This window comes from Brassica napus, chromosome C7 (assembly GCF_020379485.1).
Source record: "Brassica napus cultivar Da-Ae chromosome C7, Da-Ae, whole genome shotgun sequence".
In the NCBI taxonomy this organism is placed as follows: Eukaryota; Viridiplantae; Streptophyta; class Magnoliopsida; order Brassicales; family Brassicaceae; genus Brassica; species Brassica napus.
The window spans coordinates 1,298,159-1,324,398 of NC_063450.1; the positions used below are offsets into that span (position 1 = coordinate 1,298,159).

The 26,240-nt window shown below is 42.4% G+C and overlaps 3 protein-coding genes across 3 annotated transcripts; 2 read left to right on the forward strand and 1 right to left on the reverse strand.

The window, feature by feature from the left end:
• The first annotated feature begins 3,650 nt into the window (after window positions 1-3,650).
• Window positions 3,651-5,510, forward strand: LOC106355136. Its single transcript, XM_013795143.2, has 3 exons — window positions 3,651-3,969; window positions 4,085-5,229; window positions 5,301-5,510. The coding sequence occupies exons 1-3, from the start codon at window positions 3,651-3,653 to the stop codon at window positions 5,508-5,510; spliced, it is 1,674 nt and encodes a 557-aa protein (XP_013650597.2).
• A 2,839-nt stretch (window positions 5,511-8,349) lies between these two features.
• Window positions 8,350-8,985, reverse strand: LOC106404221. The gene has a single exon (XM_013844956.1). It carries the CDS (start codon window positions 8,983-8,985, stop codon window positions 8,350-8,352), a length of 636 nt encoding a protein of 211 aa, XP_013700410.1.
• Window positions 8,986-25,001: 16,016 nt separating this feature from the next.
• On the forward strand, window positions 25,002-25,923 carry LOC106404223. The gene is made up of 2 exons (XM_013844959.1): window positions 25,002-25,643; window positions 25,714-25,923. The coding sequence occupies exons 1-2, from the start codon at window positions 25,002-25,004 to the stop codon at window positions 25,921-25,923; spliced, it is 852 nt and encodes a 283-aa protein (XP_013700413.1).
• Window positions 25,924-26,240: the final 317 nt, after the last annotated feature.

Genomic DNA, 26,240 nt, shown 5'->3' on the forward strand with positions numbered 1-26,240 from the left:
TTCATGATTATGTCTCTTGAGGAACCATAATCGAACCGTTCTCACCCCTTTATAAATCAGATTGATTTCTCCATCTCTTTTCTTATAGTCTTTCTCTTTCCGATTTCATTGTTCCTTTGTTCTTTCTCCTTTTTTTATACTCCAAGAATCTTCTTTGTAGTTAATAGAAGCAATAAAAAAGAGTTAAAACCGATATAACAACCGATAACTTGATCATTCACATTGTTTAAAAAAATACAAAAACACATAAAAAATACAAAAAATAAAGTTTTGAGTTACCAGAGCAAAGGCTAGCGAGACATAAAACTCTCTCCAAGCTTATCCCAATCAATATGTGAGACTTTGATTTGGGATAATTCCTCCTTTGCAAGGAGGAGCTTGGCCTCGAGTTTCTTCTTCTTCGACTTCAAGTTGAAACTCCCCTTCTCCAACTCTTCAATTAACTCTATATGTGCCAAGATAGAGTTAGCTTCAAGTTCCATGAAGTGCCTTGCATCTTTGGCCTTTATTTGATCCTTCACCATCTCGATGATCGCCTTGTAGTGTTCATTTGTAGCATTTTTATCGTTGTGAAAATATTTCTCCTGTGTTCGTCCAATGTTATCTTCTATCGGACTCTTCCTTTTCAAATATTGTCGTGGAAATGCAACTCCGATAGTGAGAAAAGATATTCAAGTCATTATCTCCATTAATCTCTCAATCTAGCCATAAGAACAACCATGTTTATTCTTTTTGTAGATAATCGTACCAGGAGGGAAGAACTCAAAATCTATCAATCATTGTGACAGATGAAGACCCTAGATTTAGCCATAGAAGATTTAAGATTTTTTTTTTTTGAGACATCTTCCATGAATACCTCAACTCTTCTTTTTGAATTAAATCAACCACTTTACTCTACAAACCTTGATTTTTCAGTCACAAATAGGAATTTGCTAGATTTACATTGGTAAGATGAAATAATTACTCTTCTTTGAAAAATACTAAACAAACTCCGATGAGATTGAGAGATCCTTATCTTCAATATTAAAGATTAAGATATGAAGATATAAAAAATATTGAAGAACATTTAAAAAAAAAAAGAAATCCACAAACCGGAAAAGACAATCTGCCTAGCCGAAACTTATGTCCAATCTAAGTTGGAAGTAGCAAAAAGCAAAAGACGACATATTTCCAAAAATGAATCATTAGCTTCCTTACCCCCCCCCCCCCCCATCTCCCTGCCAAAGCATCCATACCCCCATCTATTTTTAAGTTCATAACGATTTTTTTTTAATAAAATAAATGGTAAAATACGAAGATGCCCTTAACCCTAATATACATAAACAAGAAAATTATGTTTTTTCTTTTATTTTGTGCCTCTCTTTCTCTCTCTCTCGCATCCCTGTTCTTTCTCTTCTATTTAGAGTTCAGTTTGAGTAAAAACTGTAACACCCCAGATTAAAGTAACATCAAAACATCATCAACCGTTGAAGATGATGAAAATGGCGTCGATGGAGAATTCTGGATCCGTTAAAGATGACGAAAACGACATTGATGAAGAACTAGGTTTTTTTCATTTAAATTTTTCCTTGTTTTTCCATTTTTGCAATAGATTAGAGTTCTGGCTTTATAAAAATTCATGTTGATGTCGAATTCTGGGTATTTCTATGATGTATAGTTCATTTTTGTTTTTGATTTAGGTTTTCCTTCTTCTACGATTTGTCTTGTTCTAGATATTTTTTATTTAGTTTTGTGTTAAAGAAGATTTTGGGTTTTTGATTTTAGGATTTTATTGTTTTTCATCTTCAGATCTGGGTTAATTAGTACTTCGTAGTTCGCAGTATAACCATCAGAACTCAGAAAAATTCAATACAACTAACTTAGTAGTTCGCAGTATAACTAGTAGAACTCAGTCGAATTCGACATAACTAGTGGAACTAGTAGAACTAGAGTCGCTTGTGACATAGGGTCACTTCAAGTTTTTAATTGGCCAAGTGGGTCGCTGCAAGTTTTTATTGTCGAAACGGGCCGCTAGGGGGGAGAGAAATAAATCGGTGACGAATTTGGCCTTATGACCCGTAATGTTCTGGGCCGTGACCCATGAAACTCTTGAAAGTGACCCAGACCAAACGACCCTAAGACTTAGCGACCCAAGCGGCCCAGAGGTTTTCACACGTGTGAGTTTGAAATTTTTTTTTTTTTTTGGGTGACCGGTAGCAAAGGTTAAAGGTAATATTAACCATTCCTTTTCCCGCCGTTCACTGTTTTCTGATATTTGTGGTAATATTAATTATACTAATATGTTATAAAACGCTAACTGGGTAATGGTGAGAAGCAGCTAAGAACTGGTGTACAACTAAAAGAAGCAACCCTACGATAAGAAGATATTCCCATCCTCTGAGGCCGTCGATGCTTATCCACCATAACTGAAAAGGATGGAAACAATTAGCGGTGGTCGGAACGTCGGGTCAAGTAGTGGTGGCACAGGCAGTAAGGAAATCAGGACCAACACCGGCGAAGGTACAGAGTTTGAGCTTTAAGTAATACGGATCCAAATGATTGCACCCGTTCGAACTCCTGATGAAGATGTTACTTTTTTGATAGAAGTTCAGCAAATCGAAGAACGCTACAAACGCAACTCTCAGTGTGGCGGCATGGTTGCGACGTCAAAGGACCAAGACAAAAGCGGAGAAACTCTTGACGACGGGAGTAGGGCTAATTCAGAGAATTGCGAGCAAGAGAAGGGGAATGTTTGTGGAGATGACTTGGCAGTGGATAATAGAGAGAATAAGGAAGGCAAAGTCGAAGAAGGAGACGCAGTAAAAACGGCGTCAGATTATCTGCCTCAACAAATCTGTCTTATTGAAGATACGAGAACGCTAAGTGTTGAACAAGTTTCAGTGGAGAATGGAAATAATGGAGGAGCTCACGAAGATGTTGCTGCAGAAGATGAAGGCGATGATAGCGATTACGACTACAATGGCTGGCATGATTATTGTAGAAACGATTGCGTGACGGACGACGACGACGATTTTGTAGAAGGTCCAGGCAAAGGAAGAAGTGGTGGACAGTCTGGTGGGAAGGGTATTCGGCGTCCTGGCAGTATTGGTGGCACAGGGGCTGCAAAATCGGCGTGTGGTAAGAAGCAACAATCACGTGGAGGTGGATATATATCCAAAAATAACAATTCTTCTGTGGAAATCACCGATCTAGCAAGAGATCTTGGATCACCCTCCAGATTGGACACAGAAGTAACAGAGACCGAGGTAGGTGTTGATGTTGTTCTTGTGACGCCCCCTCAATCTAAAAACGAACACACCCGGGTGACTGAAGATAATGATGATGATGCTGTTGTTGACACTCCTATTCCCCAGCCGGCCACATTTCAGGGTGAAGAAGTATTGACGAAAGCCAGAGATAATGTGAGTGGTACTCCTACAGACGTTGGTTGTGCGCCCAATCAAGCAACAGAGGCCGTTGAAAGTGGTGACATATGTCTCGAAACTCCCCCAAAACAATATAACACGCACAACCGTGAGCTCAAAGATGAGGACGATGTTGATCCTCATGTCACCGCAACTAGACAAGTTCAGGGTGGAGAAGCATTCATTAAAGGCAGACAAGTACCAGATATTTATTGATATAATGATGTAGATGGTGTGTATAATGAAATGGATGGAAGCAGCTGCAACCCTCTTGACATTGACTTCAGCAAGGAGGACTCTGACATATACGTGGGAAGGACGTTCAAGCACAAAGCGGAGTGCAAGTTGACGTTGGCTATCTACGCAATTGCGAAGGTGTGCACGTTTAAGCTCATGCATTGCAAACGCCGACTCACGGCGAAATGCTACGAAAAAGAATGCAAGTGGAGAGTAGTGGCTGTTCAACTCGGTGATTCTCCAACTTATCTGGTTAAAAAGGCAATTCTGAATCATGTATGCGTAGCCGACATAAGAGGGAAGTATAAAAAAACATGGTACAGCCAAAGTGCTTGCAGCTCTATTGCGTTCGAAATACGAGAGGCTCTACTCTGGGCCGCGTGCTATGGAACTTCCGGAAATGTTGTGAACGGAATTCAACTATACATGCTCATACTGGAAAGCTTGGAAAGCGAAAGAACTAGCGATTGCATCTGCGCAAGGAATAGAGGAGGATTCATACAAGATGCTACCACAGTACTTCCATGTACTCAAGCTTGCAAATCCTGGAACAATCACCGATATTAAAACAGAAAAAGACAAAGAAGGAAAAACAAGGTTTAAGTATGCGTTCATGTCCCTGAAAGCATGCATCGATGGATGGAAGTACCTGAGGAAGGTGCTAGTGGTGGATGGCACCCTCATGTTTGGAAAGTACAATGGTGTTTTGCTAAGTGCCAGCGGACAAGATGCTAACAGCCGCGTATTCCCGATTGCTTTCGCAGTAGTGGAAAGCGAGAACACAGAATCTTGGACATGGTTTTTCGAGAGGTTATCTACTATTGTAGAGGATGGTTCTGATTTAAGTATAATATCAGATAGATGCGCAGCAATTTTCACAGCGAAAGATAAATGGTACCCACGTGCACACCATGGTATTTGTCTCGTACACCTCCAGCGTAACGTTAATGATAAGTTTAAGGGGCTGCAACAGAAAGAAATGGTTGGCAGAGCTACGGATGCGTTCAGAGTTTCGGAGTTTAAGGAGATAATGGAGCATTTGGAGAAGATCGACAAGAAGCTATGGACACGTTCACATTTCAAAGGGGAGAGATTTAACGTGATGACTTCTAACGCTGCTGAATCGTTGAATAATGCTCTTCTGCCCGCTCGTGATAGTCCTATAATGGCATTGTTCGAGTTTATTCGCCGGAAGCTGTGTACATGGTATGTGAGCAGACGCACCGAGATCAGTGAGATGAAGGGAAATGTTCCAGATAATATTCAAAAGATACTTGTCGAACAGCTGGTGCTGTCAACGGGCCTTCTAGTTATGCCATGTTCGACTTGGTTATTCGAAGTTACGCACAGGCCAACTAATTTTGGTTTCCCGGTTGATCTGGATAAACGAACTTGCACTTGCTTCGAATTCCAAAAGCTTGGTTTGCCATGCCGACATGCCATTGCTGCTGCTTCTTGCCGTAATATGCAGTACACCATGTTTGTTTGCAAACACTATCTCAAAGAGACATGGGGTGAAACACTTAGGGGTATCATACTTCCAGTTCCGGATCCAAAGGATGTTGAAGTGCCAGCCAAAATACTAACGGTTGATCAAAGAGAATAGTAGTATTGTGTTGTTATTTATCGAAAAGGGTTTTCATTTCGTTTATCTTGTAGAGTCCACTTGATTGTGGGTTTTTCCAATGGATCGATGAGGAAGAACCTTTCGGATGGCAAAAGCAAGCTCTGATTGAAGCTAGAGACGAAATTTCTGAACAAAAGCGGACTATCATGGAATTGAAGAAGACCATCTCGCACCTCCAGAGTGATTTGGGCAAAAATGCAGAAATAGAGGAAGACATCATTAACGGGTTTCTAAATATGTGAAGAGATGTTTAATTTGTCCTGCAAGCTTGTATTTTGGTATCTCAACATCTATTGTAAACGTGTTATAACCTATGAATTAGTTATTTAAATTTGCAAAGGTATTGTTCCAACAGAAATTATATGTAGTATTGGGATCGAGGAACTACATTTGGGAGGAAACGGCAGATGTTAAAACATAAATGATATAGGAGAAAACCAGAGAGATTTCCCTGTCAATAATATTTAAAGGATGTTTGAAATGTTGACGCAAATCCAAAATAGCCTGCAGTTTTTGCAATCACCTTCTTAGTTGTCTGCGTAATCATGGCCATACACGCACCTGGGTGTCTTGATAACGCCATCATCCGGGAACTTGAAAGATTCCCCATATTTGTTGCAGTTCAGGTCTTCCGCTCCAAAGGCTTTCAATTGGTTCTCTATGGATTCTCCCATTTCAGAAGTATCATCTGATCGAAGGTCATGGTGATATGCTGCGAACAGTTGAAACACTTTGCTTGCTTCCTTGTCGTTGCCAAGACAAACATTGAATATGGCGACAGCTAGGGTTGAATATCCATGCATTGGGACATTTGGTTCCAATATTTTAATACTCTCCTCAAGTCCTATGCTCGGTGCTGTAAGGAGACCTTCATAGTAGATTGCCTTTCTGTTGCCAGCACTGACACACTTGAGATGAAACTCCCGGAACTGACAACCTTGGCGTATTTTACATGTGACGAACCCGTCCTCCATCTCACTAACATCGCACTTCTTCAAGACTGAGGGCTCGTGTGCGAGGGCGTAACCGCGTTTTCCAGCCCGCAGAATAGACCAAGATTGTAAAATGATTCCTCTCTGACAAGCTCAATGATTTTGCACACAATTTCCTGGGGAAGATTTGGGAGTACGTGAGCTTCCATACTATTGGGGTCACTTGTTGGAGTTTTTTTGTGGTCTGTTTTATGGTAGGTATGAGAGGGATTATAGAAATTTAATAGACAGGTTTGTAGAGAAAACGTGTGAGGTTAATACGAGAATTTATTGTCCCACCCACATTTGAAACCTAACACTGTCAAATCATGTTTTAAAGGGTCAATAAAAAATCCATTATTTTGTTTGTCTCGTTATACGGTCAATGCGTCTCCTCGATATAATGACTTATACGGGCGTGACCATCATAAATAGACAACCCTTCGCTTGCCTCCGTCCGCTCACTATAATTACTGAATTTTGGACATCATTTGCACAACGCTGAAAACACAATCTGGCTATAATGGCAGAGACGACTTTTCTAGATCTCCCTTCAGAAATCCAACAATTGATTGACTCCTGCGTCGCAAAAAATTCCTTTCAAGATCTGTATAGACTCAGATCTACTTGTAAGTCAATGTGTGCGCTGGCAGACACGCCTGACGTCTATTATTCGTTTGATCTGTATAAATACCCTTGGTGGACAGGCTTGCGTGATACGTTGTTGAGAAGATGCTACGATGTCGGAAACCCAAGTACTCTTTACATCAAGGGTGTTGAGTATTTCTACGCCCTACAACGCCACGAAGAAGGTCTTGCTTTGATGAAGAGAGCAGCGGATGCTGGATACGAACGAGCGTTGTATACCTATGCAATGACTCGCAAACTCTACTGGGATGATGAGGAATACTTCGCTAGTTTTACGAGAGAAGCAGTTTGTACAATTGGATGGCTTGTTAGAATGGAGGATGTTCCGTGGGTGCCGGTCATTAACGAGGGGTTCTTAACAAAGAAGTTCATGTTCATGTCAACAGATCGACCCTTGTTTTATAATTGCCCCTGCGCACCTACGTTGGATTTCGATAGAGATCTGTGGCAGATGGAGTTAAGCAAGACTGAAGACATGTGTAACCGATGCTTCTGGATAAAAGAGGTTGGTCTTTTCCTCCGGGATTTTCGTTGCGCCACGAGTGTTCCGCCCTTCGACAGTTGGCAGTAATTAATATTTGTTGTAATGCATTTACCACATTAAGCATTGTTCTAATTCCGTTGTCGAGAATAACATTAGCTGTCATTTTGGAAAGTGACGTATACCATCAAAGCTAAGGAGACAAACTCCAACATCGGTCTATCATTTCTTTACTTATACAGTTAAAACAACGGTGTACAAGATTTAAAAACCAAACAATGCGTTTTACATAATATAATACAAAAACCGTTACAAGGTCTAAGAAAGTCAATACATATGGTTGATGTGAAATGTCAGACTTGGTGTGAATCATTACGACAATGGTGTACGATGTTTAAAGACCAAACAAAACGTTTCACTTTATATTGTACACCAAACGTTACAAGGCCTACCACCGACAATACATGTAGTTCATTTTGTTCAATGATGTGACTTTATATATTACAATCAAACATCATGACAAATTCTAATTATAACACAATAACATTCGCAATCATTTTGTTCAATGATGTATACCTTCGAAAGTAAGAAGACAAAATCAAATACTGGTCTATACAGTCTTTACATAAACCATTACCATGAACAGCTATGACTTGGTGTGCAACATTACAACAACGGTGTACGAGGTTTAAAAACCAAACAAAACGTTTCACGTAGTTACAACAACATTACAACAACGGTGTACGAGGTTACAAAGTCTACCAAAGTCAACACATGTAGTTGGTGTGCAGTGTTTTAACTCAGGTGTACATATCTACAAATACCAAAGTCAATACCGATAAACTTTTTTGTTTCTCGATGATCATAAACACATAATCACACAAACACACCATAAATATACCATTAAGTTCCATTTGGTTCACACAAACATAAGTACCATTGGGTTCGAACAACATTCTGACAACGAAAACAACTTCAAGTTTACTCATTGTTTACTTTAGCATCGCCCACGAATTCTTCATAGCAGTCCATTGCATACTGCTCTTGAAATCTGTCAACATCTTCGTCGGTAATCCGACTCATTTCCTCCGTTAAGCCGGCAGCATGCATCTCTATGAACTTGGCAGCACATGCCCCACAGTCGCCACCCCTTTTGTTGTGATAAATACCTTCTGCGCGGCTCCAAGAGTAAATTCGAAGACCTTCCTTCACCTTATAGCATTTATGCCCCGCATATTTTTCTAATATATAAGGCAACGACTGTACAACCGAACACATATGTCCTTCCGCAACCTCGTTCTCAGTATGAGGAACATAGGAATCAAATACCGTCACATGACCTTCAGTCAGCTTAATGCAGAGACCAACCCAGTGATCTCCACCCCAATTCATCGGGGTGTACACGGTGTCGACATCGCGGCCAAGTCCCAACTTCATTTTCTGCCCCTTGCTCTTTCCTGTCACATACTGTGCTACGTTTTTCCCCCATTCGAACTGCAGCTTATCATTGTATGCGCTAAAGGCACTCCAGTTTGACTGAATGGTTTTTATAAAGTACTGATCCAAGATCACCATCCTCTCCTTCTGTAGATAAATCCCGCGACACCTCCACAACATGTTCATTATCACATGCATGTGCTGTCCCAAAAAAATATGTAACAAATATTAGTTACATAAGGTGACTGTCAAAGGTATAATGTGACAACGACGCAGAGCTTAATAGTACCTCGTCAGACATTCATTTCCCCGGTTCAGCAATTTCAAGGAAGAAGTGATTACACACAGAGTGACCGGTAGCGATATCCCACATCCTGCAAATTTAACCCACAATCAGGAACTTATGCACGAGCGTATGTATATAACCTTAAAAAGAGTTAGAAACTTACTGCTCGGGGTTTTCCCTCAAAATTTTAGCAAACTTTTTAAACTGTGTTCGATTCGTTTTGGCAATGGGCTTATACTCAACCTTCTCCTCGCTCTTAAACAACTTTTTCACCCTTGGGTCAGGGGTGTACACTCCAGAAATCTTTCTGGATCTCATGCGATGTCGTTTACCACCACTGCCCACATCTTCAGAGTCCGCATCCGTTTCACCACACAGATCACGTGGGTTCTCTTGTATCTGGCTAACAGTGGACATGTCGTCTTTACAACTGTCATATCTCTCTTCGTCCTCCCTCCCCTGTAATTCAGCGTTGATCTCCTTAACACTTGCCTCAACACCCGCCTTGGGAGGAACAACTTTTCCAACCGCCTCCACAGGCTTTGGAAACTCCATATTTGATGTTTCAATTGAGTCAACAGATTGGGGCTGTTTGTCTGCCATCCTCGCTTCTTCACCACCGTTAGGATCCTCCTCAACGAACTCACCACCGTTGTCGGCACCCGTTTTCTAGATGGAGTCAGTAACCTATGTCAACAGGTGTACACCAAAATTAAAATGTGGATGTGTACACGAATAATAAAATACACACCACCTGCGCAAAGTCAATTCCAACCGTTGGTGTCATGCGGGCAGCCACCGACTCGTTTTCTTTTGGCTGTGCACCCTCCCCACCCCTCATTGCCCTTATTTCCTAAAATTTCAAATCAGTTAATTACGCTCTCTGAGAATTGTCGAACAACAACAGACCTAAACCATTGCCTAAGATATAACTAACTCCTCCGCCCCCGGGCTTTCAGAGTTGATCTCCTTCACAAGTGCCTCAACAAACCCCATAGGAGCAGAGACTTGTTCAAGCCTCTCTCCATCATTCTGATTTGATGTTTGACCGGACTCACCACCGTTTTCGGCACCCATTTTCTAGATAGAGTCAGTAACCTATGTCAATAGGTGTACACCAAAAATAAAATGTAGATGTGTACACCAATAATAAAATGCACATCACCTGCGCAAAGTCAATCCCGGCCGTTTGTGTCATGCGAGCAGCCACCGACTCGTTTTCTTTTGGCTGTGCACCCTCCCCACCCCTCGTTGCCCTTATTTCCTGAAATTTCAAATCAGTTAATTACGCTATCTGAGAATTGTCGAACAACAACAGACCTAAACCATTGCCTAAGATATAACTACCTCGTCCGCCCCCGGGATTTCAGAGTTGATCTCCTTCACAAGTGCCTCAACAAACCCCATAGGAGCAGAGACTTGTTCAAGCCTCTCTCTATCATTCTGATTTGATGTTTGACCGGACTCATAGCCCACCGGTGGAGCACCTACCCATTTTTGATGGCCCTCCCAACCTTCTAGAGCACTTCTTTCCTGCATTAAATCCGTTAATAACGCACTTCATGTAATGTACAACAATAACAGACCAAACTTAATGTGACAGATATAACTACTGTCTATGATATAATCAGTAGCAGACACGTTTCAATTCCGGTGGATGCAACCTTAGATTTCGAGGAGGGGTTTCCATCCCATGAAGGATGAAAGGAGCGTACACTACCAACCGAACTGTAACAGTTCGGCTTTGTTTTCTCCCATGCGACTGGGGAGCCTTGCTCATACCGGTACGTTGGGTTTCTTTTCTGCCATGCCCCCGGGGAGGTTACCGCATGCTGGAAGGTAGAAGAAATCCGCAAATATTCACAACTATTGTTATTACCACTACTTAGCCAAACAATACACAACTAATTAAGATGCAAACGAACCTCTGCTGGTAACACATAGGACTCAGGCTCAACATCTAATACATCTCCAAACAGGACGAGGGCATTCGATTGTGTTTCTTGCTGCTGACCATCCCCCCCAGCGCTGGGTTAGAAGTCTAAGCAATAACACAACAATAAAACTATCTATCACATTACCTGATCGCCTTTGTTTCCGCCGGATGGTGGAAAACGAGCATTGTCAGACTCGTTTTCTTTTGCATGATCATCATCATTCTGGTGACCACTTTCTCTCTCTGATGAGGGTGGGTTCTTTCTACTCACTTCCTGGAAAACGGCAAAGGTGTCAGGACAGTAAATGACCACGAATTTGTATATTATGCGAAAAAAGAACTTCGGCGTACAACCTTTGTCACCTCCTTTCCACCTCCAGATCGACGCCGAGGCAACGTTTTTTTCCCAACAAGCCGAGTGCCAACCGTTTTCCTTTTTTCCCCTTCCTGTTTCGTCCCTCGGTTTCACTCACAATACTATCATTAGGAGACGGAGTGCGACGCACCTGCGGATCATCCATCGCTTTCCTCTTCCTAGCGTTGCGTTTGCTCCCCTCGGGCAGACCCAAACTCTTGCAAATCAGTGTCCGCAACTCTTCAATACTGTTCTCCATCCCCTCAAACGCTGGGATATCCAATGTTTTAAATTTTCATGCGTACACCTCTCTGAGCATTGATGATTCTCTTCTCCGCTGTTTCCAGAAGAAGAAATATCTTCAACTTCAATGGGCACTGTATTACGCGGTCGCAAATTTCTCTGGCGTACGGGAGTGGGACAAGCTCCCTCCTCCTGCGCAGCGTCTGGAACCTTAAACTTTGGGGAAAACGACTGGTCACCACCTGGAAAGTCCTCAGGTTTGAATGTTTCCCCACAAAGCAACTTCTGCACCAAAGAAGTAACTTGCCTATCTTCATTCTGGTCCACCAACATCAGCCGTTCCTCATCAGGAATCACGGTGAAGTGGACAGAGAGCTGCAGACAGGCAAAAAGCAATGGAAGACACGTTAACCCCAAAAGCCGTAACCGTTTTACTTCACTGTATTTTTGCATCCGCTGTATTTAAAACAAAGGGAAAAAAAACTTACGTCTGGGTCTTCCTCGACAGCGACTATTTCGTTGACTGTGAGAATAGTCGACGGAGAAGAGCAAGCTCCGGGGGAATCAATGAAAGTGGCGGTGTTCCCTGCGTCGGGAATTTTCTCCAATAGGAGAGGCACATCATCAAATAAGAACAACTGCAGAGCAATTGGAAACCCATAGCAAACTGTTGTCTTTTGCGATAGCCGATCACGCATCACTTGCAGTGGATTCTCACCTGGTGCGACAACAAGGGGAGGCAGGAAACGCGGCGCGGTTGTCAAGAACGACTCTCGACCCCACGGATACGCTAAAAAGCTCTCAACGTCTGACAGCATCTCAACGTACCTGGGCGTTAGTTTAAGATCTTTGCTACTGGGGCAGAGAACACCATCAACCAACGCGATCAGAGCCAAAAGGATCCGTTTCTCCACAGCTAGATATTCATTTCCCAACATGCGCAGTACACTCAGGACTGTTAACTTACCGACAGCCGTATCAAAGAGCTTGTTCCACATCGTCGGAGGAACAGATTCAGATGCTTCCGAATCCTGAACATCGAAAGCTCCGCAGTTCAAACCTGTAACGTCTCAGAATTCATCCAGCAAGACACAGAGAGGATTGGGCCGAAGGTGAACCAGAACTCGTGTCTGCGAGCCGTAACTAGCTGTCGGCTGAGGAGGCAGTCGATGAGCTTCGTAGAGTTCTGGCAGCGTACAACGGGAAGCTCAAACAGCCCCCGAAACTGGGAAGCCATCAAAGTGTCCATCGCATCCGTCCCCCTTAGAGCAGCAGCAACAGAACCGATGACGTGTGATTTTGAGTAGATGTTTACTCGCAACTTTGTCGGGTACGCACCATATACGAACAGTCTCCGGGGCAACACAGATGAAGGCACCCCATCAGAGAATTGTCCCCCTGAGGAATCACCACCAACGGGGCCGTCCTCAGATCCAGAATCTACAAATAGAACAAAAATCGATAACTCAAATAAATTGCTTCGAACACAAAACGGTGTAGACTAATCATTACTAAAGAATCTGTCCGATGACATGCAAAGACGGAATCCACATGAACGGAGGTGGACGAAACACATACCCGGATAGCGCTGCTGTTTCACAAGAGGGCGCTCCGGGAGCTCCTCGCCAGAGGATCTGGTCCGACGAGGAACGGTTTTCTGACTTAGCTTGGACTTCGTCATCACTGCAGGCGTCGTCTGGGGTCTAATTATCGCCGGGGAAGATTCTCTAACGGCTGCGACAGGCTAGGGAATACAGGTGGATCTAGGTCGAAAGTCGAACAGTCCTCTCAGACTTTCACAGTAAAAGAATTTACCAGAAGGTCGTTTACCGCCCAGTGTAGGTAAGACGACGAAGTTAATGACCCGGGTTTTTCGGGAACCGGGAAAGTCGCCGAAATTCTCACGTACGAGAGGGGAGTGGCACTTCCGATATTCCGCAGCTGGAGAAAGGATCGTTTCGTCTTTTGCTTTCAAGTTGCATAGGGTCACAAATACACGCGACCCATTTGCCGAATAAAAACTTCGCGCGGCCCAAAGCCCGAATTATAAACTCGAAAGTGACCCACTTTGCCAATATTTTCAGTAGAACTAGTATAACTCATTAGAACTAGTATAACACAATAGAACCAGTATAGCACAATAGAACCAGTATAACCCAGTGGAACCAATACAACTCAGTAGAACTAATACAACTCAGTACAACTCAGTAAAATTCAATTCAACTCAGTAAAACTATGTCAGTATAACGAAATTTGATCAGTTGTACGTAGATAACTAAAATTTGAAATTTAAATATTTGAAAATTCAAAATTTTAAAATTTTGAAATTTTGAACTTTGAAATTTTAAAATTTGAAATTTTCAAAATTACTTAAAAAAAAATAATTTCAAAAAATACAAAAAGGTAAAATCGGATATTCAAGTTTCATTAAAGAGGAAAGGGGCATAGGCGATTTTTTTGAGATGTACGCTCATGGTCCCATAAAAATGGATTTTTAGTTTAAGGGAAATTGGGTTGTATGACATGAAAAAAGCTTAATTCACAGAGTAACCAATTTCCCTAACATTCCTATATACACTATTACATTTATATAATAATACTGTAATAGCCCTCCTTTTCACCGGCTCAACCTTCAAAGGAAAAAAAAAAATTAATTAATGATTATTGATTGTGAAAGATAAAAATGTGGTTCTTTGTTGCTCACACACACTCGCAAAATAAGTTTGTTATTGCTGATATTTGGAAAAGTGAATAGATTTCTCATTTTGAGCGACAAAGACGTTATGTACTACTTTGTCGGAAAGTTTTGTAGAGGAAGTAACTGGTTTAGGAGGCTTTGTTTGTGACAGTAGCGAAGACACTAGAACATATACGTATCTGAATTTACAGGAAATGTTTGTTGTATGTGGGAGAAGATGAACAGTTTTTATTATTGTATTCTATTATGTGCATATAAAATATAAATGTATATTTTGTTATGCATTCTATTCTGTTACTATATTATTTTATCATGTTCTATTCCATTTTTTGGTTAATAAAAAGTGTTCTATTTTTTTTAGAAATATAGTTTGTAATTTTCTTAAATTCTAACTATCTTTACATGTATTTGTAAAAATTGTATTTTGATCTATATTGTATAGTTTAATATTACATAATATAATTTAATATTACATAATAATATGTACTTTTTAGATTTTGATATTTGGCTTTAGGGTTCATATTTGGGTTAGGGTTTAGTGATTAGAGATTAGGGTTTAGTATTTAGAAGATGAAGGGGTATGATTGGGGTCATCATTAACTTCTTACATGCAATCACATAGATTTCATAATTTCACCATTATGTACTATGTTATTTATTTTGTTCCATTCTGTTTGGGTTTATGGTTTATATTTGGGTTTAGAGTTTAGACATGGGTTTAGGGTTACTTATTTGAGCTTAGGGTGTAATATTCAGGGGTTATGGGGGATTATGGATAACTATAGTTGGAATATGTTTAGTATTTAAAGGTTGTAGGTGGGGTTATAATCTTATATTATTTCGATGATATGGAATAGAATACGCGGAGCATATGTATGTGGTTAAAAAATGTATACGTGGATGACTTCACCAAGAGAAAAACGTCACCTAATTTCTCACTTGCAACTGGAAACCTTTTAATCGACGGGGCATAACCGGATAAAATATGATACAAATAAATGTATGACATTGAATTATATCAAAATCAATGTTACTTAACTAATTTATCTCTCAAATATGGCTATTCCACAACCCTTTAATTTAAGGGGGAATTGCCACTCAAAACTTGATTTTGAATACAAAAGTGTACCTCAAATTCAAACAAATGCAAAAGTAATCCAAAAGCCTTGTGAAATTACAACGCCCCCTTATGAACAAAAAATTATTCAATTTTACCATTATAACCCTCCGTTAGAGAAGACTTACAATAAGTCTTCTCTACGATGTCTTCTTTGTAAGTCTTCTCGTTCTGTAGATCTTAAAAATAATTTTCTAATTTTATAAAAAATATTTTGATGGGTAAAAAATTGAAATCATGTATAATAAATATTTCTTAGTGATGTAAATTTAGTTCATCTGAAATTGAATTATTTTCAACATAGATGAGTGAATGTATATTGGCTCATGAGCCTTTGGTTTAGAGTTTGGTAACATATGTTATAGTATTGTATGTATCTTTAGGGTTAGATTCTGAAATCTTGCCTTCATTTTCTTTTTTTTTCTAATTGACCCATATATGTGTTGTTGGAGAAAAATACCCCGGTATCATTTCCTCCAGCCTCTAGACAGGACCCAGACCCTCAAGTCCCCGATAACGAAACACTACAGGTCCCCGCTAGAAGGAATCTCGAGTTCGGTCCCTGGAACCGAGCTCCCTTCAAAGAAATGGAAAACTTCCGATAAGGAGAACCTTCCATATTTCCGAATATGGAAGAGTTTAACCTAATGGAACCGACTCCTAGACGACTATATAAGAGCTACTAAAACCCTAAAGCAAGGGTTGACTTCTCCAAGGCTTAGAGACTAGAATTAGGGTTCTTACCCAATACCTTGTAACCTCGCTTTTTCTTGCTTGTTCTATCAAATAAAAGTCTCTTCAAGCCTATCTCTTTATTATCCTCTCTAAATCCTCAAAAAATACAGACGAATACCCTTAGTTTACTAGCTTGTCCATCGTTCCGTAGTACTCATAAAGAGCCTACACAAAAATCCCCTAACAGTTTGGCGATTGAAGGAGGGGAGTAATCTAACTACGTGATGATGGCGATGGATGAGCACGGCAAACCAACTGAAGCTGCTCAAACAACAGCTGAGCTTCAAAAGCAAATAGACGGCTTGCGAGGCCAAATCACTGACATACACCGAGCTCGGGAGACTACCAGAGCAAACCCGGCCTCTCTTCAGAAGTTCAAGGTCTGAAGGAGAAACTTGACGAACACTCCAAACAGCTGGAGCAAAGCGCCGAGAAGCTAAGCCAGCTTCAGTCGGAGAACACTATTCTCCAGGACCAGAACCAAGCCCTCAACACGGCAGGCAACAAGAAGCGTCGTCTCAATACCCGAATTCGGCCCATGGGAAACCTGAACACTCCCAACTCTGGAGAAGGTACAACCGATACACCTCCTCTATCGGGAGTAGCTGGGGCAACTCGGGAAGGGACCGAGAATCCTCAAATTCACGACCTGGAAGAGAGCGATTCCGAGCCGGAACCCGAGAAGGTAGCATCCGAGAGGGCTGCAGCAACAGAGTCCACCATAACTGCCTACCTGGAGCAGATTTTCTCTAAGAGATTTGACGCCATGCATTCCATGGTAGAACGCCTACCAGGAGTAGCTCCCGCAATCCAGAGGAGCAACCCAGATTTCTACGCCGATACCCCCTTCGTGGAGGAAATCGCCTCAGTCGAGATGCCTAGACAGTTCTCCTTCCCCAGCATCAAGATGTATGATGGTAATGGCGACCCCGACTGTAACACCCCGGAACCGTTCTAGGCATAGGTCGAACCACCGGCCAACAATAAAACAAGAACATGACCGACGGCCCGACCGTCTACCAAGGTTCAGGAGAGCTACAAGACGGGTTAACGGGCAATCAAGCCAAAGTTACAAAAAGTGCAATTCGTAACTAGGCCAGGCCACCCACTAACACGTCCCGTCAGACCAAAGCCTAAGGCTTCTCAACCCGTACTCTAATCTGACGTTGTGTTAGCTCGGACAAGCTAATATCAGAATAACAAGGCATTTGCACAAAACATTCGCTTTATTTATTTTATATAATATCTGGTTTACAATACACAAAATATTATACAAGTGGTGGCATGCCAAGAAAGCGAAAATACATACTTATAGTCTGAAAGCATCTTAAGCAAAAAGATGCAAATCTACACCAGCCAGCCTAGCCTCCCGCGCCTTCGACAAGCTCACTACTGGTCACCTGAAAACAACAACGAGTGAGGAGTGAGTAATCTAGCATTACTCAGCGAGTTACAATCCCCAACTAACCTATACAACCCCTCGCTATCCCACCCCAAACAATCTAAAGCGAGAGGTTCACCTAACAACACAATTCAATAACAATAAGCAATATCTGAAATACGCAGCGGCAAAAGATAGCAAGATAACTAGCATTATGCTAATTACTAGCTCATCACCAAACTCAAACTCGATTTAAACCAGGGTTTAACAACCCAAAACACGATATAATATATATATCAAACTCGGGCCCTGGTGACGTTATGTTCCTGCTTCACTATCGGCAATATCCTATCTTCGTACCACAAAGGCCAGAAGAAGGAACTTTCAACCGACCGCGGCCCGCTGTCCTTCGGGTCACCGCGCGACAGCCCACAGTCCTTTGGGTCACTGCCACATTACACCGTCGTGTAATCACTCAGCCATAGGCCATGACCCCGTCTATCTGAGTCTTCCCGATCCAGCGAATAAGGGGTTTCCTTGAACCCGCCGGGTACGAGGTCTGTAGGAACACTAACTCACCCCAATATGCCATTGTGGGTTACACAAATGCTATCGGCTAATATACGACTAATACTAAACCCGGTAGTATAAAACAAGGTTCCTAGTAATAGTCACCACAAAATCAACACATCTACCTCAAACATGCCTAGCAGTGTGGGTTACACAAATGCTATATGGCCAATATATGATTAATAATAAACCCGGTAAAATAACACAAGGTTCCTAGTATTAATCGCAAATTAACACAATCAATCATATTCCAGAATCTAGCATAAAGACTAATTCCATAATACCTAACTATCCACAACTTAGCGATATCATCTAGCATTCTGCATTCGCTAACTAACCAATCAACCTAACCATTAGCATGCTACTACGGTTCTCAAGCAATAACAAGCATGCTATCAACTCAATCAACATAACCTCAATTATTAACTAGTCAAACCGTTACTCAATTAGACCCGGCCTCCTGCCATTATCCAATTTCCAAGTAACGGGACCCTGCATGAAAACAACTCAGCAATCTATTGATTATAACTCACAGTTTTTGGTTGACCGTGGCCTTGACCCCAAACCCGACTTCTGCGTTCCGAACCCTTTCCCGACCTTCACAAGTAGACCCACGTCTGGACTGATCTCCACTTGAACTGGTCTCCACTAGAACTGATCTCTCTTCACTTGAACAGAACCTTCTCCAAGTGCTGACTCAAAATCGGCAGAGTAACTGTTCTCAAAAACTGCCTAAATCGCTCGAAAACTATCGAAACTCGATCTTTCTTTCTTTGCTTTCTCTTTATGTATTGAAGTAGGTTTGATGTGTTCTGGATGGGTTGAAATGAGAGGGGGTCGTGGTCTATTTATAGGAATCAACAACCAATCAAGAGCAAGCCGTGTGGCAGCCCGTGTGTCGCTTCGCATGGCTCCGGACGCATGCGCGGCGGCACCTCGTGCTCCACTTGTCCTTCAGCATGGCCTGCTCACATGCAAGGTGACACCACGCCCTATACCTGTCTGGATGCATGGCCTGCTCACTTGCAAGCTGACACCATGTCCTCCACATGTCTGGCCGCATGGCCCGGTCGCATGCATCGCGACACCTCGTACTCCACATGGCTGGCTGCATGCCTCAGTATCATGCAGGATGACACACCCACGTCCAGATGGCCTGATGAATGACTGAAGTGCATGCAGGTCGACACCCCATCTCACACATGGCTGGCCGCATGCTTCGGTCGCATGCATCGCAACACCTCGTGCTTGGCCGTTCCACCTCGTGCTCCACATGTCTACTTGCATGTCAAGGTTGCATGTACTGCAACACCTCCTGATTCCCTTGACACACACACTGTCAAGATCCTGCCACCACGTCCTGAACACATACACATCAAGCCACCTCGAGCTTCTCGGTCGATTCGGCCGATTCCGGCCTTTCCGGTGAATTTTCGCCTGCGATAAATCCCAAATATTTTTCTTCGCCCGTTCTGATGGCCTGAGTATTTTTAATAAACCATACTGGGACTCTGATCTTGAGGAAAAATATTTACCGAGCTTTCGGCTTCTTCGAAAAATTTCGGAATACTGAAATTTAGGGTTTTTCGCCCAATTTCTGGTCTTCCTGTTGTGCTTCCTAAAGTGTCTTGCTTTAAATATCATTTGAATCAATCTACTACATTCTCTGACCATTGTCTAGTGGCATACTTGACTCATGGTTCAGACAAGAACAATCTGATCGTCCGCGACTCGACCACCCAAAGGATACTCGACCATTCTTATTATTATTATTTTTTTAAAGGGTTTCTACATTCTCCCCCCGTTAACAGAATTCGTCCTCGAATTCTAAGGCTCTGAGGGGCCTCCTTCTTCCATTACAACATCCTCTCGGAAAAATTCTGGGTGATCGGTTTTAAATCTCGCTTCATTCTCCCAAGTAACATGAATCCTGTTTTGTCTTCCCCAAAACACTTGTACTTGAGCAATCTCACGATTTTTGAGCTTCCGAATACGCCGTTCTCCTAATCTGATTGGTCCTTCCGGATACATAAGGTTTGTCTCCAACTCCTCAATTCTCTTGGGCTCAGCAGCACTTGGATCCCGTATATGTTTCCGAAGCATGGAAACATGGAATACTGGATGTAGATGCATATCTGCTGGCAGATCCAATCGGTAAGCTACCTCACCAACTTTCCCGATGATCTTGTACGGACCAATGAATCTGACCGACTGGTCTGCGTACTTCTTCTGACGGTCCTGAGCCTTCTTCATGTTGGCCTGAATCGTTTCCAGTTTAATCATGGTCTCCAGAACAATAGGTGACCCAAACATTCTTCTTTCGCCCACTTCCGTCCAACACATAGGCGTCTTGTATGGCCTTCCGTATAACGCTTCATAAGGTGACATCCCTATGCTCGAATGATGACTGTTGTTATACGAGAACTCAACCAACGGTAAATGCTCCTCTCAAGTTCCTGCCCAATCGAGAATACACATCCGCATCATGTCCTCGGTGGTCCAAATGGTCCTTTCCGTTTGGCCATCTATTTCTGGATGGAATGCCGTGCTTCTGTACAGTTTAGTTCCCAAGGCTTCTTGCAGTGCTTCCCAGAATGATGCCGTGAACCTTGGATTGCGATCTGAGACGATGTCTGTGGGTACACCATGTAACTTCACGATTTGGTCGATGTACAGCTCGGCCAAAACTTCAACTTTATCAGTGTCCCGCATAGGCAACAAGTGTGTGACCTTGGTTAACCTATCCACAATCACCCATATCGAGTTGTTCGATCTTCCTGGAGCAGTAGGTAATCCGGTGATGAAATCCATGGAAATAGAGTCCTATTTCCATTGAGGTATCGGAAGAATCTGCAACAATCCTCCTGGAACTTGATGTTCCACCTTAACTTGTTGACAGGTTCCACACTGAGCAATCCATTGTGCTATTGACCTCTTCATGCCCGGCCAATGATAGTATCTCCTCACGTCTCGGTACATCTTCGAACTTCCAGGATGGATACTAAGTAAAGAATGATGTGCGATCCTTAGTATCTCATCTCTCAGCCCTTGTCCTTTAGGAACCGTGATCCTTCCATAGATTAGCAAAGTTCCATCCTTCGCCAAAAAGTATCCAGCATTATTTGGCCCGGCTTGTCCATTGAGTTCTTCAGTAATCTTCAGTAACTTCTCATCCTTAAGTTGTTCTTCTCTAATTCTCTGAATCAAGCTGGCCTGATTCACCGCTTGAAGTCCCAATGGCTCGCTTGTCTGCCCTTCCAAAATGACCAACTTCACTTTTTTCAACTCCTGGTTCAACAGCTCCATTTCTTTCTCTAAATCTGCGTCCAACTTTCTTCGACTTAAGGCATCCGCAACAACATTTGCTTTACCAGGATGGTAGCAAATCCGTATGTCGTAGTCTGCCACAAACTCCATCCACCTACGCTGGCGCAGGTTGAGATCTGGCTGAGTGAAGAGGTATTTAAGACTTTGATGGTCCATGTATACCTCCACTTCTTCTCCATACAAGTAAGATCTCCAAATTCGTAAAGCGAACACCACGGCCTCTAACTCCAACTCATGTGTACTATAGTTATCCTCATGCTTACGTAGTTGTCGTGAGGTATACACGATGACTCGCCCATCTTGCATAAGAACACAACCTAACCCAACTCGTGAAGCATCCGTGTAAACCGTGTAAGGTTTACCTTGCTCGGGCAAAGCAAACACATGTGCGGTCGTGAGGGCTTCCTTCAACTTCTTGAATGCCTTCTCGGTTTCTTCCACCCATAAGAAAGGAACTCCTTTACCGGTAAGTTTAGTTAAATGCTTTGCAATGGAGGAAAAGTCCTTAACAAACTTCCGATAATAGCCCGCAAGTCCGAGAAAACTCCTCACTTCTGTCACAGTGGTAGGTCGAGGCCATTCTCGTATGGCTTGGACCTTTTCTGGATCAGCAGCCACGCCCTCTCCTGATACTATGTGACCCAGAAATCCTATCTCTCTCTTCCAAAACGAGCACTTGCTGAACTTGGCAAATAGCTTCTGATTACGTAACCTCTCCATAACAAGTCTCAGATGCTCTTTGTGCTCTTCCTTACTTCTCGAGTACACCAGGATGTCATCAATGAAAATGATCACGAACTTGTCGAGATAGTCGTGAAACACTTCATTCATCAAACGCATGAAAGCCGCAGGTGCGTTTTTGAGACCAAAGGGCATAACTACAAATTCGTACTGCCCATACCTCGTCCGAAACACCATCTTCATAATGTCTGACTTGGCAATAGGAATTTGATGATACCCTGATGCCAAATCAATCTTCGAAAACTAACTAGCTCCCTTTAGTTGGTCTAACAACTCGTCTATCCTCGGAAGAGGATACTTATCTTTTATCGTGATGTTGTTGATACCACGATAATCGATACACAGCCTCATACTTCTGTCCTTCTTCTTCACAAATAGCACAGGAGCTCCCCAAGGTGAAGAGCTTGACAGGATGAATCCCTTTTCCAATAGATCTTCCAATTGTTTCTTTAGCTCGGCCAACTCCGCAGGTGCCATCCGATATGGTGCCTTAGCTATAGGTTTTGCTTCAGGCTCCAAAGTAATGGTAAAGGGATTACTCCAAGGTGGAGGTAATTCCTTTAGTGGTGCAAAGATATCCTCTAACTCTTGGACCACTTCTATGTCTTCGACCTTAACTTCATCATTAGTGGCTCCTCCACTAACCGATAAGGTCACCAAATATACTTCCCCGTCTTGAAACTAATCTTGTACTCTCATTGCTGCTACCAAAGACACGGTCATACTAGGACTGATTCCATAGTATACCATCTCTGGTCGTTTACCTCTGCCGAACAACAACCTTCCCTTTCCACAGTCGATCTGTACTCCGTAGCTCGATAACCAATCCATTCCAAGGATTACCTCGTACCCTTTCAAAGGTACGACTAACAGATCTGCCACAAACTCTTTCCCTTGAATGACCAATGGAACATTCTTGATACACTGATTTGCTTGAAGGGTTCAGTCTGCGGGGGTCAAGACGGCCACATCTATCCTGTCAACCACAAAACAATCCCAAAACCGGGCAGCTACTTCAGGGGTCACAAAACTATGTGTTGCCTCCGAGTCGAACAATACATGTGTGGGTTTACCAGAAACATGTATGGTTCCTGCCACAGTAACCAAATCAACAATATCTCAATCACAAAAACTAATCAAAATTCTCACAACAATCAATCATCATCCTAAATTTCTAAACGCGCAACCTAGCGATCAAGCAATCTATACCTAACCAGCCTACTAACTAGATTCCAGCAACTAAATTTCCATTCAATAAAAAGTGGAGGTTAAGCACCCACAATACCTGTGATGGGACCGCTTGACGGTCGTGCATTGTCTGGGTTTTCTACACCTAAGGCATAAACTCTACCTCCTAGGTTTTGCTTCTTTGGTGCTGGCTCAATAGCTGGACGGCTAGGAGGAGCTCAGATTGCGAGAGGGGTCGCATGGATTGGCCTGTTTGGACATGACGATGCATAGTGGCCTTTCCTTCCACAGAAGAAACAAGTAACATCTTCCATCCTCATCGATGGATAACCTTGCTGGTTACTCCGTTGGTTATTCCGCTGGTTTTTGGGACAAACCTTGAAATATGTCCCGGCTGATAATGTGAGTGGTACTCCTACAGACGTTGGTTGTGCGCCCAATCAAGCAACAGAGGCCGTTGAAAGTGGTGACATATGTCCCGAAACTCCCCCAAAACAATATAACACGCACAACCGTGAGCTCGAAGATGAGGACGATGTTGATCCTCATGTCACCGCAACTAGATAAGTTCAGGGTGGAGAAGCATTCATGAAAGGCATACAAGTCCAGATATGTATGGATATAATGATGTAGATGGTGTGTATAATGAATTGGATGGAAGCAGCTGCAACCCTCTTGACATTGACTTCAGCAAGGAGGACTCTGACATATACGTGGGAAGGACGTTCAAGCACAAAGCGGAGTGCAAGTTGACGTTGGCTATCTACGCAATTGCGAAGGTGTGCACATTTAAGCTCGTGCATTGCAAACGCCGACTCACGGCGAAATGCTACGAAAAAGAATGCAAGTGGAGAGTAGTGGCTGTTCAACTCGGTGATTCTCCAACTTATCTGGTTAAAAAGGCAATTCTGAATCATGTATGCGTAGCCGACATTAGAGGGAAGTATAAAAAACATGGTACAGCCAAAGTGCTTGCAGCTCTATTGCGTTCGAAATACGAGAGGCTCTACTCTGGGCCGCGTGCTATGGAACTTCCGGAAATGTTGCGAACGGAATTCAACTATACATGCTCATACTGGAAAGCTTGGAAAGCGAAAGAACTAGTGATTGCATCTGCGCAAGGAACAGAGGAGGATTCATACAAGATGCTACCACAGTACTTCCATGTACTCAAGCTAGCAAATCCTTGAACAATCACCGATATTAAAACAGAAAAAGACAAAGAAGGAAAAACAAGGTTTAAGTATGCGTTCATGTCCCGGAAAGCATGCATCGATGGATGGAAGTACCTTAGGAAGGTGCTAGTGGTGGACGGCACCCACATGTTTGGAAAGTACAAAGGTGTTTTGCTAAGTGCCAGCGGACAAGATGCTAACAGCCGCGTATTCCCGATTGCTTTCGCAGTAGTGGAAAGCGAGAACACAAAATCTTGGACATGGTTTTTCGAGAGGTTATCTACTATTGTAGAGGATGGTTCTGATTTAAGTATAATATCAGATAGATGCGCAGCAATTTTCGCAACGAAAGATAAATGGTACCCACGTGCACACCATGGTATTTGTCTCGTACACCTCCAGCGTAACGTTAATGATAAGTTTAAGGGGCTGCAATAGAAAGCAATGGTTGGCAGAGCTTGGGATGCGTTCAGAGTTTCGGAGTTTAAGGAGATAATGGAGCTTATTAAACTGACGGATTGGAGATGCTGGGATTATTTGGAAAAGATCGACAAGAAGCTATGGACACGTTCACATTTCGAAGGGGAGAGATTTAACGTGATGACTTCTAACGCTGCTGAATCGTTGAATAATGCTCTTCTGCCCGCTCGTGATAGTCCTATAATGGCATTGTTCGAGTTTATTCACCGGAAGCTGTGTACATGGTATGTGAGCAGACGCACCGAGATCAGTAAGATGAAGGGAAATGTTCCAGATAATATTCAAAAGATACTTGTCGAACAGCTGGTGCTGTCAACGGGCCTTCTAGTTATGCCATGTTCGACTTGGTTATTCGAAGTTACGCACAGGCCAACTAATTTTGGTTTCACGGTTGATCTGGATAAACGAACTTGCACTTGCTTCGAATTCCAAAAGCTTGGTTTGCCATGCCGACATGCCATTGCTGCTGCTTCTTGCCGTAATATGCAGTACACCATGTTTGTTTGCAAACACCATCTCAAAGAGACATGGGCTGAAACAGTTAGGGGTATCATACTTCCTGTTCCGGATCCAAAGGATGTTGAAGTGCCAGCCGAAATACTAACGGTTGATCAAAGAGAATAATAGTATTGTGTTGTTATTTATCGAAAGGGTTTTCATTTCGTTTATCTTGTAGAGTCCACTTGATTGTGGGTTTTTCCAATGGAGCGATGAGGAAGAACCTTTCGGATGGCAAAAGCAAGCTCTGATTGAAGCTAGAGACGAAATTTCTGAACAAAAGCGGACTATCATGGAATTGAAGAAGACCATCTCGCACCTCCAGAGTGATTTGGGCAAAAATGCAGAAATAGAGGAAGACATCATTAACGGGTTTCTAAATATGTGAAGAGATGTTTAATTTGTCCTGCAAGCTTGTATTTTGGTATCTCAACATCTGTTGTAAACGTGTTATAACCTATGAATTAGTTATGAATTAGTTATTTAAATTTGCAAAGGTATTGTTCCAACAGAAATTATATGTAGTATTGGGATCGAGGAACTACATTTGGGAGGAAACGACAGATGTTAAAACATAAATGACATAGGAGAAAACCAGAGAGATTTCCCTGTCAATAATATTTAAAGGATGTTTGAAATGTTAACGCAAATCCAAAATAGCCTGCAGTTTTTACAATCACCTTCTAAGTTGTCTGCTTAATCATG

Coding starts and splice junctions, on each gene's coding strand:
- LOC106355136 (XM_013795143.2), top strand. CDS start 3,651: ATGGATGGAAGCAGCTGCAACCCTCTTGACATTGACTTCAGCAAGGAG. Junction 3,970..4,084: donor AAAAACATGGTACAGCCAAA/GTGCTTGCAGCT, acceptor CATACTGGAAAG/CTTGGAAAGCGAAAGAACTA. Junction 5,230..5,300: donor TGCCAGCCAAAATACTAACG/GTTGATCAAAGA, acceptor TTTATCTTGTAG/AGTCCACTTGATTGTGGGTT.
- LOC106404221 (XM_013844956.1), bottom strand. CDS start 8,985: ATGTTGTGGAGGTGTCGCGGGATTTATCTACAGAAGGAGAGGATGGTG.
- LOC106404223 (XM_013844959.1), top strand. CDS start 25,002: ATGGTTGGCAGAGCTTGGGATGCGTTCAGAGTTTCGGAGTTTAAGGAG. Junction 25,644..25,713: donor TGCCAGCCGAAATACTAACG/GTTGATCAAAGA, acceptor TTTATCTTGTAG/AGTCCACTTGATTGTGGGTT.